This window comes from Poromitra crassiceps (assembly GCF_964638095.1).
Source record: "Poromitra crassiceps genome assembly, chromosome: 3".
Taxonomy (NCBI): domain Eukaryota; kingdom Metazoa; phylum Chordata; class Actinopteri; order Beryciformes; family Melamphaidae; genus Poromitra; species Poromitra crassiceps.
In genome coordinates this window covers 2,880,285-2,894,518 of record NC_139625.1, presented here as the reverse complement: position 1 = coordinate 2,894,518, position 14,234 = coordinate 2,880,285, and the positions used below count along the sequence as shown (strand labels likewise).

The window sequence follows — 14,234 nt, the reverse complement described above, 5'->3', positions numbered from 1 at the left end:
CCTGTACCTGTCGGGGTCTCTGACGCGTGCTTTCTATTCAATAGAATAGAAATTGGCGGCGGGATTGGCCAGGAACAAGTCTTTTGTCTTCGTCTTTTGACAGCTGGAATCTCCCACACCACAAACACTGGAGGGCACGCAGCCCAGCCATTTCATGAACCAACTGAATAGCTCTTGAGAACGGACAGCGATTTCGAGAGCGGACATTGAAATGATGAATTATGGTCACCTACCTTCCTTAGCATAGTAATAATAATAATAAGCATAATAATTGTAATCTACACAATACACAATGTTATAATATAATAATATAATAATATAAACGGTGTTGTGTTCACGTTCAATATAATGTATCATATCGTTAATTTCAAGCTCAATTCTTACCCAGAGAAAGGTACAGCACTGAAAATGTAACAAGCAATAGTTTTTTAAACATCTTTATTTTAAAAGATGAAAAACCCCAGGTGCTTTAGTCCCAAGCTTCAATGCTCCTGGCCAATCCCGGCGCACAGGCGTGGTTATTGCTTATCCTATGTGCGAATAGAAATCACGCGTCTCTGACACTGCTGTTTAATGAGCAGAGCCTCACTGCTAGCCTAGCCTAGCCTAGCTCTGCTGCTGTGTCTGCTGCTGCAGTGCTGACCAAAGGAGACACGCAGGTCTGTGTCTGCGTCCCCGGGCTAATTGCTACTTGGCCGATAGTCTTTCTGTGCTCCACTCTCATTGACTCCCAGGGTTCCAGCGGGATTCCCACAGGCACCCAAAGACAAACAAACCTGGGCGGACAATCGATAACGGATGCAAGAGTTACCGCTCAGCGCAGCGCTAACTGATTAAGATTCTCTGGGAATGTGTACTTTTCTCTCTGTGTGTGTGTGTGTGTGTGTGTGTGTGTGTGTGTGTGTGTGTGTGTGTGTGTGAGAGAGAGAGAGAGAGAGAGTGCATGTTTGTTGATTGTCCCACTCATTCAGTACTAACTGGAATCTCCAGCCAGTCCCTAAATGCTTGTTTATGTGATTTTGATTAAGTGTACCGTGTAACAGCCTTAGACTAATACTCTCAATTAATTACCCCCCCCCCCCCCCACACACACACACACACACACACACACACCTCAGCACAGCAGGACAGGTGAGCTCCGGAGCATCGGGCTGCGTCTATACATGAGAATTGATAAGCTACGCACAGTGCCAGCTAACACTGTCTCATTATTAGCAAGCCTTATTAGTAATACCTTTTCTTTATATGCAGCACATAGACTTTGGCAGCTGGGGTTGACATCTTTCTCTAAATCAAAAGCAGAAGAAAGACATCTGTGTTTATTTATATATATATATATATATATATATATATATATATATATATATATATATATATATATATATATATATATATATATTCATTGAATTGTATATATCCATATATATTAATTGTGTTGGCTATATTCATTATATATTTATTCATTGTATTGTATATATTATATATATACAGTATATATATGTATATATATATATATATATATATATATATATATATATATATATATATATATATATATATATATATACATATACAATGAATACAATATATATATATATTGTATACATTGTGTATGTCTAGATTGTGTTTGTGGCCAAATAAATCCAGGAAGCAGCTTGCAGCATGCTACAGGCTAGCAAGCAATGCTGTTCAGTAGTGTAATCTCTTCTCTCCTCTCTTCTGCTCGCCTTGCCTCCTCACCCTCTCTTCCTCCCCTCCTCCCCCTCCTCCTCTCCTCCCCCTCTCCTCCCCTCCTCATCCTCTCCTCCTCCTCCCCTCTCCTCCCCTCCTCACCCTGTCCCCTCCTCCCCCTCTCTTCCTCCCCTCCTCCCCCTCTCCTCTCCTCCCCCTCTCCTCCCCTCCTCATCCTCTCCTCCTCCTCCCCCTCTCCTCCCTCCTCACCCTGTCCCCTCCTCCCCCTCTCTTCCTCCCCTCCTCCCCCTCTCCTCTCCTCCCCCTCTCCTCCCCTCCTCCCCCTCTCCTCTCCTCCCCCTCTCCTCCCCTCCTCATCCTCTCCTCCTCCTCCCCTCTCCTCCCCTCCTCACCCTGTCCCCTCCTCCCCCTCTCCTCTCCTCCCCTCCTCCCCCTCTCTTCCTCGCCTCCTCCCCCTCTCCTCCCCTCCTCCCCCTCTCCTCTCCTCCTCCCCCTCTCCTCCCCTCCTCTCTCGTGGCTCATGTTTGCTTTTGTTCTCGTCTCCAGCCCGCCTGACTCACAATGACGATCTTGACCAGGCGCAGGGAAAGGTCAAGGTTGGCCGGCAAATTGCCTCAAAGCAATCAGCCCTGTAGTCTCTCTGCGCTAACATTGTCTGAGCTCTCCCCCTGTCTCCATCTTACCATCTCTCCATCTTTTTCTCTCTTTCTCAGCCGGTGTGTTTACCCGTGGGCGGGGGGGGGGGGGGTTAGCGGGGGGAAGGGGGGGGGGGGTGTTGTGCCCCTCTTTGAAGTCTAAGCTGTGACCGGGGGCTGGGCGAGGGCTGGGGACTTGAAAGCAGCGAGTGTTGCCGTCTTGGTGACATTTCAGCACAGACCAACGTGACCCAGCAGGGAGATTGGGTGTGTGTGTGTGTGTGTGTGTGTGTGTGTGTGTGTGTGTGTGTGTGTGTGTGTGTGCGTGCGTGCGTGCGTGTGTGTGGATGAGCCGGTGTGTCTGCATGGGCTCAGCTGTCCTCTAGGGGGGCTGCTGGGGGGTTACCTTTCATTACATGAAAAACAGGATTACCCCTTCAACCCCTAGCCCGAGCCCAATAGCACCATGGGGACACACTGCTGCAGCTCACAGCCACCCGTCACAAACACAAAGTCACTAACTAGATAGCTAGTGAACTAGTGAACTAGATACCATGGAGCAGGGATGGGCAACTTTGATGACAGAGAGGAGCCACACAAAAAATGTCCTCGCTACCAGAGGGCCAGATTGTGACCGTGCACTTCCACCAGTAGCCTACTACTGTAACACCATCACTCCCAATTATAGCTACTAATTTGATGAAAAGGACTGGTCATCAAAGTTTATTATACCAACATTTATATTTTTCATATTCAAATGTAGTCATTCTTCCATTCAGATGAAACCAGGAACTTTGCTCCAGCTTCAAAACAGCCCGCTGCAGCAATTTGATGGAGTACATCACCCAAATATGTCATATTAATCAGATTAGTAATGTTGCATGTGCAATGTGCAACCTGGATATTTGTTTGGATTGTTTGTTACAATAGCGTTAGCTCAAATGCTAACGTTAAACAGTATGTGGATGGACAATACTAACACCATTAGCGCCATGTTCTGGGTTGTACAGTAAAATAAACCCAAATTGTGGTGGTCTAACCTAACCTAACCTTGTAAAAAACGGGAAAAGAAAATTGACCCAGGGGCCACGCTGAGTGAGGTCGGGGGCCGCATACGACCCGCAGGCCGCCAGTTGCCCACCCCTGCCATATGGGGTATTCAATTCAAATTCAAAGAGGTCCAGTTAAAGAAAATGTCCTCGAGCAAAGGTCCGGAACATCGCAACGTCTAACTTTTGTGACTATTCAGTGCCATCTTGAAGTAGCCTAATAGTTCTATCAACATCTGCATGTAGTCAACAACTGACTGTTAAATCAAATAAAGTAATTCAGTATTTCAACTGTTTATTTTCAGATTTTTTTTTAATTTTCAAATAAAAAAAATAGTTTCAGTTTTCACTTTAACTGCTTTAATATTAAATAAATTATATTTTCTCTTTCAAGTAAAATAAGGGCTGCATTGAAAAAGTAAATAGCAGAGAGCTGTACCATAAGTTCTGTTTATCTTCTTTTAGTTAACTGCACTTGACATTTGAACAGTCTTAACCAAAACTATCTGAGTACAATTTAACAATTTTTTTGTTTCTCTTGTTCAATGAGAGAAGTCTAGCCCAGCTGGCCCAGCCTGGTAGAACCATCCTGATATAATTAAGCAATATAGCATGAGAGCCAGTGTGTTGTGAAGAATATATCCCCCTGATCAGCTGTTATCCCACGAGGCCGCAGGCCGAGTGGGATAACTGCTGAGCAGGGGGATATATTCCACAACACACGCAGCTCGAGTATGAGTAAGTATGATAATATAATAATAATAATAATACTATAAGTCCGACTCCGACTGGCATGTCATTCTGATAGAGTCAGTTGAAACACTACTGTAAGGCGGGACCGCAAGAACATGATTTGATTGGATCGTTCTGGAGACTGAAGTTGACATTGGCCAATCCTGGCGCTTGCTGAGTAGCTGAGTGCTTTCTGGAATCCCCGACAGGCAGCTCGAGCCGCAGCGCTGCATTCTCAGCGCTTGTTGAGAAGCTGAATGCTTTCTGCAAAGCAGACACCAACTAACGTTACGGGGTTAAATGCGGGGTTAAATGCGGGGTTAACAGCCTTTCTTTTGCAAAGAAGACATTAGCCCGCATCTATTCTTGTACAAAACATCATTTTCTGCGAAGTATTAGTAAAGTTATAAGCGAAGATCGATTCACAAGGATCTGACAGCTGTCTCCGCCATTTTTTTTTCTACGTTGTCATTTGAGGTAAGCCTTATTATTACTCTCTTAGTAAGAGAGTTGCCATTGCAACCAATAACCCATGGCCATGGGTTATTGAACTCGGTTACTGGAATTATACAATGGCTGTGAACCAATCAGATTGCTTGATTTGAGAGAGCCGTTTTATAATAAGTAATAACGTTAGCTCACAGTGATATCAGTGGGCGGGAGTATACTTGCCTTGACAGACAACTCCTTCAGCCAATCAGCGTCGCCACATACAGTCCAAAATAATCCATCCATCTCAGAAGAACGACGAAAACATATTTTCCCGCGATAAACTCCGCTGGTGCATCTTAGTGTTCGTGTTTAATTGTTTTTATTGAGTCTATTTATGCAAGAACTGCACTTATGGCTGTTTATCTTATTGCTTTTTCGGGAAACGGGAGCAGCCATTACTCCTCTAAGCAGCAGCTGGGCGGCGGCCCTGATTGGCTGAGTAGCATCACATGGTTTGCCAGCGGCGACCCTGCATGCAATTGGTCTGTGGCTGGTGAACTAGTACCGTAAATTGTAGAAACGCTGCGCCAGTGAATTGAAACGCACTGTCAAACTTGATTGAAACAGTCGCTCCAATGGGGAGCAGCTGTAGAGCAGGGGAGGGCATATCTCAGTTTCCGTGTTTCCATGCAGCCAGACGACTCTCCCGGTAGGCAGAGGAGGCTGGCCAGCGAGACTAGGGCGGAAGGGAACTGGTGGGTATAGCGTGATCTTCCCACGTGCTAGGTCCTGCCAGTGAAGCTCCCCGCTGTCAGGTGAGAAGAAGCGGCTGGCAACTGCGCACAGGCCCGTATCTAGCCTGCCACTCTAGGGTGGGCTGGTAGGGGGCAACTTTGGCGGTAGGTTGCCAGAGGTTGTGGGTTCGGGGATGGGGATTAAATTGCATTATATTCAGTGGCGCTGGAAGTACTTTTAGGTAGGAATGGACTCTCGGTGCTGCCTGTAAGGGCAGCGGCGAAGAAAATTTGACGTTTTTTGGACTTTCATCCAAGAATATTTAATTTTAAATTAACATTAGGATTATACTGTTGTGATGTCATTATTCAGTATCTTCTCCTTTTCTCACTCACTTTCATGTAACCACCTGCTCTCCCTTTAGTCGTTTTACACTACAACAGACAGCAACACAGGCATAAACACTGAACCAAATTGTTCCAGTAGGAGTCACCATTCTGTTTTGGGTCACCAAACTGTAAGTAGGAACTTTCACTCAGGTGACAGGCCAGTGTTTACATTATTATTGTCAAAACTATTAGCAAACTATGTACAAACTAACTATTTACAAAACTATTGCTATATTTCCAAGACGTTTAGTCTTATTCAAATTCAAACTGAAAAGTGACAAAGAAAACTACTTTGAAAGCAGATTGACTTACCCTAAAAATAAATAAAAATACTTCATCCAGTTTAAAATAATCAACTCCATAACATTTCTTTTCATTGGATGATCTTATTTCTCAAATCAAATTAAAGACTAGTGCAGTGAGACTTAACCATAGCTAAAAACTATTTGCCATTTAGCCTTCAAACCTATATTTACAAGACTTTTAGTCTTATTCAAACTCAAACTGAAATTAAAACTTTGAAAGCAGATTGACTTTGTTACCCTAACAAATAAATAACAATCCTTCATCCATAGTTTAAAATAATCAACTCCATAATATTCTTTGCATTGGATGAGCTTATTTCTCAAATCAAATTAAAGCTATAACTACTGTTAGGTGCCCTAAACTAACTAACCCAGTGGTCTCCAACCTTCGGGTCGCGCTGGAATTCAGCGTGGTGCTAGTCTGCAGCTCTCCCCAGATCGGCAGACAGGAGGGAGAAATTGGCCAAGTACAATTGGGGAGGAAATGGGCGGAAATCAGGAAAAAAAAAAATCTGCCGTATCGTCTTTTTGACTCTTAACGGGTGAGCTATAATATAAGTCAAAATGTACTCCTGTATACAGTGGCCATGAAAGGTGAAATTAGCTATAGAGAACCAGGCTGTAAACATGTTTAATCCTGCTGTAAAGTCAGGCATTTTAGCATGGAGTTGAATGGGGATTGACTCCCTTTTGGAGCCATGCCTCGAATGGCAGTTTTTGCGATTTCCACATTGGCCTCCATGCGACCAGTCTCAGGTAGTCAGACGCCGTCGACGTCATCAAGCTTTTCCAGCGACGGAGGATCTGAATCACAAGTCTCTGATGGAAGGCGGCGCTCGGGGGGCAGATTCCCCCGGGACGGAGGTGACGTTATACACACCGTGTCAAATAGCCTGCTCACTGCCTCCCTTGTTACAGTCCGGCAAGGAAACACGCTCGGCAACACCGTGAAGAGAGAAGTGATAAAAGGAGCGACCAAAAAGTAGCAAAAGGCTGTCTTGCAGGAAGAACGAGTGGGCAAGATCAGTTAACGGCCGCGTTACAGAAAGTGTGCCACGTCCGCGGCGTAGATGCTCTCAAGGACCTGTTCGTTGGTTTCAGTTGTGGCAGTTCTTGGTTCACCCGGGGGTCGATTTAAAGCTGATGCACACATTCCGAATGCACCGCCCACGAGCTCCCTGGTTGGTCAATTCGTATGTCTGTGTCACGCATTTTGTATTTATTTTTGGCTTGGGGGGGGCGGGCGGGCGTTAACCACTTCTCAGACTAGTGTTCCAGACGTAGATATCATCTACGACTGCCTGGCACACAGTATGGCACTCATGAGTCATTGCTCCATCTAACATGTGCTTCACACTGCATGTTAGAGAGAGGACATGCATGTCTTTGTGAAGTGTACACAGGCACACACACACAGTCACGCATCACACACACACACATCACACACATGCACACACACATCACACACACATGCACACACACACACACACACACACACACACACACACACACACACACACACGTGTGGGATCAAGGACAGCTTCTTTGGGGTCAGCTGTCCTTTCCAGCCCGCTCTGCTGTGCACGTCTTTTCCTTGAAGGCGTCACATGAAAGACTTCACTGTGATGTGTTACATTGTATCCATGTCCACACACACACACACACACACACACACACACACACACACACACACACACACACACACACACACACACACACACACACGCACACACACGCACACACACACACACACACACACACACACACACACACACAACTTCAAAGCCTGCCTGTGGCCCGTATAGCTGGATCAATCTCTTTATCTACGACCTGATGGTGTGTGTGTGCGTGTGTGTGTGTGTCTGTGTGTGTGTGTCTGTGTGTGTGTGTGTGCGTGTGTGTGCGTGTGTGCATGTGTGCGTGTGTCTGTGTGTGTGTGTGTGTGTGTGTGTGTGTGTGTGTGCGTGCGTGTGAGTGAAAGAGAGAGTCCTGTAAATGGTGTAAACAGGTGTTAATGTGTCAGCACACACAATGCCACATGTCGCTGTATCATGTTCCCCTCAACAGCTGTCCGTGTGTGTGTGTGTGTGTGTGTGTGTGTGTGTGTGTGTGTGTGTGTGTGCGTCTGTGTGTGTGTGTGTGTGTGTGTGTGTGTGCGTGCGTCTGTGTGTGTGTGTGTGTGTGTGTGTTTACTGTAGGGGTTATAAATGGCTCCAAGGAAAGCTTTAGCCCCAGATATTGTGCAAATCCAAGGACAAACAAGAGAAAGAGCAGAAAGGAATGAAGGGAGATTTGTGGCAATAAGTGATTTTCTCTAGAGAACATCATATGTGGAATTTTCTGTTTGTATTTCTTTGTGCATGTGTGTGTGTGTGTGTGTGTGTGTGTGTGTGTGTGTGTGTGTGTGTGTGTGTGTGCACGGGTGCTAAACTAACTGTTTTGTCCACTGGCCAAATGGCTCGTGAATCTTCACATTTGACCAGCCACTGCTAAAGCACTGTTGTTGTTTTTTGGCTGAGTGAAGCAAATCAACTAGGGCTGTCAAAATTGGCGCAAAATCAGATTCAAATATTCCCGCAGTGTTTCCCCTACCATTCTACAGGCCTGGCGCCCCAGAAAAAGAATTGCAAAAAATAAAATAAAAAATTAATTGTTTGCTCTCCCCAAAATTTCAATAAACCTTTATGGCATATTATTACAATACAACAATACTGGTGTTGACAGTGTTGACAGTAAATAGAAGTAAATATTCAAAACAATAAGCATTTTGCTTTTAGGAGCATTGTGCCAGCGTGCGGCGCTGTTCCAAAACATGTCAACGTGTGTCGTTGCCTGGAAAACGCACATCCCATAATACAACTGTTCGCATCGCATCCCATAATAGTATGATGATACTTTGGATAGGGGTGGGACAAAATATCGATACTCACGGTATCGCGATATTTCCACTTGCGATACGTTATCGATACACTGGCACCAAGTATCGATATGTTTATTAAAAAAATAATAATAATAATAATAATAATAAACAGGCTAAAATATTATGCTGTGTGTGGTAGTTGAAACATAGTTTCAAGTTGACGTTTATTTATGTTTGTAGTTGAAACAAAAACATAAATACTGTAGGCTACATGAATGGAAATGTTTGATCATTAATATCTACTTTTAGAAATTATATAGGTAGGTAGGTTATATAGGTTTTCTTGTTTTAATAATAATAATAAAAAGATTTAATGTGTAACTTTTCCTCCGTGGTATCGAAAATGGTATGAGTGAGTGAGTGAACTCTGAGAGAGTTCATGTCAATTCTGATAATAAATACATAATACCTGCTTCTTGCCTTTTAGGGGTATTTTTTTCTCTTCAGTTACACAGATATCGTGATGTATCGTAGGTTAAATTTCTTCCAATATATCGATTATCGCAGAATCGCTGTATCGTGATAATATCGTTATCGAGGGCCAAGTATCGTGACCATATCGTATCGTGAGTTACTCCACGATTCCCACCCCTAACTTGGGATGCCATTGCGAACATAGATGCGAACAGGTTAGCTAAAAGTTTAGCGTTGCCAGCGAGGCCCCCCATCATTGCGGTCGAGGTACGTTTCGAAATCCCTCCAGGCCTGAAAATGTTATAGGGGAAACACTGTTCCCTCTAAACAAAACATTTTCGTTCAAATATACCGTATTCAAATACCTTTTTTCCCTCTCTTTTCCTTTTTTGCGTGCGTGGCAAGGCAAACCAATACAACCAGCGAGCTTATATAACTATGTGGTTGTTGTTTTTTAACATAAAAAAAAAAATCAACATAAACATATTTATCATATTTATTCAGTCAGTACTAATACAGTAGTAGCCTACACTTTTGTAATGTTTTTAAATAACCAGGCAAACGATGTATGTTTTTATGTTGCCCTCTTGGCCAGGTTTTTTTATCTGGTGTAAAATAATAATAACAATAATAATAATAATAATAATAATAATAATAATAATAATAATAATAATAATAATAATAATAATATAATAATAATACATTCCAACATAAATGTTCATATTCGCATATTATTTAAATTTTTATATTCAAATATATATTCTTTATTTTATTTTTATTTTACCTTTATCCTATATTTATTTATATTCGAATATAGAATATTCTTCGACAGCCCTAAAATCAACCAGCCACTTCCATTGGCTGGTGGCCGGTGCTAGTTTTGTCTCCATCAACAGCCATATATTCCTTCAAATGTCCCGGAGCAAAGGACAGAAGCTCATGCACCTCACTCTTTGTAAGTCACTTGGGATAATAGAAGCAGCTAATACCTAAAATGCAAAATGTCAATTTGTCTCCTCAGGTGGAGATTGACAAACTGGACTATTACCACTACCTGCCGATGTTCTTTGACGGGCTGTGTGAGACAGCTCACCCCTATGAGTTCTTCGCCCGCCAGGGAGTCCACGACCTGTTGGACCACGGAGGCACCAAGATCCTGCCCATCATCCCGCAACTCATCATGCCCATCAAGAGTAAGTGTGCTGGGGAGCACCCAGCATAACTGCCCCCCCCCCCCGCACCCGTAACCCTACACCACAAGTTCATACATATAAGGATGTACTCTACAGTCAATTTTAACTTTGAATTAGTCTTAAATTCATAGCTCACAGTCAAATAAATAATGACAAAACATCAAATAAACACACTACATGTACAAAAGATGTGATCAAAAGTGTGTGCCTCTGTGCCTCCACGGCTTGTTTATGTTTAGCATGTTTGCTAACGTCATTTTCCCCGACCCTGTTCTACGCTAAAGTCGGCCCGCCATAACTTGCAATAACGCATGGTGTTTGCTGGCTAACGGTTAGAAACGTGAAGGTCTCGCATTAAATTTGACAGCGCATCTCTTCTCCTTGGGACGTGTTTCATCCCTTTTTCCGTGGCAAAGCGGTCCTCCACCGAGAGCTTGAGCGAGTGCAGTGACGCAGTGCGTTACGCACCGTGCGTTAGGGACGATAACCGCTTTGAATGATGACCGTGATCAAATTCCTTGCGATAACCGTACGCTTTGAAAAACAAATACTGTCCATCATCAACCAAAGTTGGCAACAATCTCCTAGATGCAGACGCGCAGGCTCGGAGAAATGATTTCAGTGAGTGTATTAGTACTTTTTGAACATTTTCAGCACATTTTAACAAACCGTGATAATACTGATAACCGTGATAATTTTGGTCACTATAATCGTGATATGACATTTTCATATCGTTTCATCTCTACCGTGCGTCACTCGTCACTACCTCTGGCAGGGTTGGTTTGCCAGGTATCATGACACACATCGTCGCTGTCGCGGCAGGACCCCGAATATCCATTTTTTCAGATTTTTATTTTTTGTCATGAATCAGTGCCATTGGTCACCCTTCACGTCTCTGTGTGGGTTTTACCAAATGCAACCAATGGAAAAGCATTCAAACGAGCTTGTGAGTAATTCTCGTAACGCCATTCGCCCTCAATCTGTCAGTCAAACCTCAAAATTCCTCCCCTACCTCCGTGTGTACCCCCCCCCCCCACGCAGGACACTAAACACGGAAAAGACACACAGCAGACGTGCTGTGTATTTCTGATATCGTTTTGTTTAATCCTGCCTTCCTCTGACGTGAATAGATCAATAAAATATTTTCCAGTTATTCCTAGGCTTTGCAGGGGCGGCTTTAGCTCAGGAGGTAGAGCGGGTCGGCCAATGACGCAAGCGTTGGCGGTTCGATCCCCGCTCCCTCCCAGCTGCTGTCGTTGTGTCCTTGGGCAAGACACTTAACCCTCCTTGCTCCCGATGGTGTGTAGGCACCCTGCGTGGCAGCCTGCGGCCATCGGTGTATGAATGGGTGAATGTAGACTATCTACTGATTGTAAAGCGCTTTGGATAAAAGCGCTATATAAATGCAGGCCATTTACCATTTTAGGCCATTTAGACTGCAAACTTGTTTTAACATGCAAATCGGAGTGGTTTCTGATGAGAATAAAGTAACGTTAATGTTACATTAATTGTCACATTACATTGAGATATTTACCACTGGAAGGTGCGGCACACACTTTAAATGCTGTCATATTAATATTAGTCTGACTGGCTTGAAGCAGCATGGTGGACTTAGCTCTCTCATTGGTGCCGGCCATTTCAATCGGGAAATCCCATTCCGCTCCCTGCAAGCTCTGCAATTGGCTCCGACCCGCTCTGACTGTGGCTGTGACCATATATGGATTTCCTTTCCGCTCTCCATGTGGAATCTGCGGATGTGAAATGCCTCTGCTGCTGTGCGTGTGGAATCTGTATGTCTCTGCTGCTGTGCGTGTGGAATCTGTATGTCTCTGCTGCTGTGCGTGTGGAATCTGTATGTCTCTGCTGCTGTGCGTGTGGAATCTGTATGTCTCTGCTGCTGTGCGTGTGGAATCTGTATGTCTCTGCTGCTGTGCGTGTGGAATCTGTATGTCTCTGCTGCTGTGCGTGTGGAATCTGTATGTCTCTGCTGCTGTACGTGTGGAATCTGTATGTCTCTGCTGCTGTGCGTGTGGAATCTGTATGTCTCTGCTGCTGTGCGTGTGGAATCTGTATGTCTCTGCTGCTGTGCGTGTGGAATCTGTATGTCTCTGCTGCTGTGCGTGTGGAATCTGTATGTCTCTGCTGCTGTGCGTGTGGAATCTGTATGTCTCTGCTGCTGTACGTGTGGAATCTGTATGTCTCTGCTGCTGTACGTGTGGAATCTGTATGTCTCTGCTGCTGTGCGTGTGGAATCTGTATGTCTCTGCTGCTGTGCGTGTGGAATCTGTATGTCTCTGCTGCTGTACGTGTGGAATCTGTATGTCTCTGCTGCTGTGCGTGTGGAATCTGTATGTCTCTGCTGCTGTACGTGTGGAATCTGTATGTCTCTGCTGCTGTGCGTGTGGAATCTGTATGTCTCTGCTGTACGTGTTGAATCTGTATGTCTCTGCTGCTGTACGTGTGGAATCTGTATGTCTCTGCTGCTGTACGTGTGGAATCTGTATGTCTCTGCTGCTGTGCGTGTGGAATCTGTATGTCTCTGCTGCTGTACGTGTGGAATCTGTATGTCTCTGCTGCTGTGCGTGTGGAATCTGTATGTCTCTGCTGTACGTGTTGAATCTGTATGTCTCTGCTGCTGTACGTGTGGAATCTGTATGTCTCTGCTGCTGTGCGTGTGGAATCTGCCGAGCTCAAATGCCTGCGCCGGCCGCTTTGAAACAATAACAACAGCAGCGCTAACCGCTAGCTCGTTGCTACACGCTGAAAACGATTGGTGTGGATTGTGCAATGAAGGCATGGTACTTTCGGTGGATGGCTGTAAAGGTATTAAACAGAGCCTTTTACCCCACTAGTCCACAGTGGCGCTATTACCAGCCAGACTCTCCCCCGCCCCTTTGCAGGGAGAGAGTCTGGCAAGCGAGACTATATTGATATTCATATTCATATTCTAGTTTTAGTTTTTAGTTGTATTTATTTGCACATATTAAAGTCAGAAACAGACAAAGGAAAACAGAAGATTGTGCCGGTAGAGACAGGAAACCCTTGGGCTTATTCTGGGTCTCTAAGAAAGTAAACCAATATTGATAATAATCCAGACAAAGCATACATAAATATTCATATTCATACTGTTAAATGAAAGTAGAGTGTTGTTTAAAATGTTTGCGATGACTGCTGAAAAATATATTTTGGGAAGAAGTGCGCTAAATTCAAATATTAACTATTATTATTCACAAAAAATACAGAAGATCCTAGAGCACTTGTACTCCAGGATCTTCCTTTCTTTATTATTCTGTCCTGCCACTGCGGAGGGGCAAGAGACTCCTTTTACATTGATATTATTATTCACTATTTATTTTTCACAGCATGCACTGAGTTTTGAGGTTTTTGAATGAAATACCTTTGAATGTAAAATAAATGTGTATCAGTATCACTTGGCTTCAAATTCTATATGTGTATATATATATATATGTATGGATGGATTTGTAAATAGTACCCATTTTGAATAATTACACACTGTGTGTGTGTGTGTGTGTGTGTGTGTGTGTGTGTGTGTGTGTGTGTGTGTGTGTGTGTGTGTGTGTGTATATATGTATAGATGTAAATATTACTATTTTGAATAATTACAGACAGTGTATATATATATGTACACACATGGTATATATATATGTATAGATGTAAATAGTACTATTTTGAATAATTACACACAGTGTATATGTACACACAGGGTATATATATATA

The 14,234-nt window shown here is 43.7% G+C and overlaps 1 protein-coding gene across 1 annotated transcript in view; it reads left to right on the top strand.

Annotated features, from left to right (window-relative positions):
- pacrg (PARK2 co-regulated) overlaps positions 1-14,234 on the top strand; it is a gene marked incomplete at both ends in the record, with an annotated part of 488,123 nt that overhangs the window by 243,802 nt on the left and 230,087 nt on the right. Inside the window, one exon of the mRNA XM_083634299.1 lies at positions 10,325-10,496. Within this exon, the coding sequence (XP_083490425.1) occupies positions 10,325-10,496 (172 nt within the window). The remainder of the gene's footprint in view (positions 1-10,324; positions 10,497-14,234) is intronic.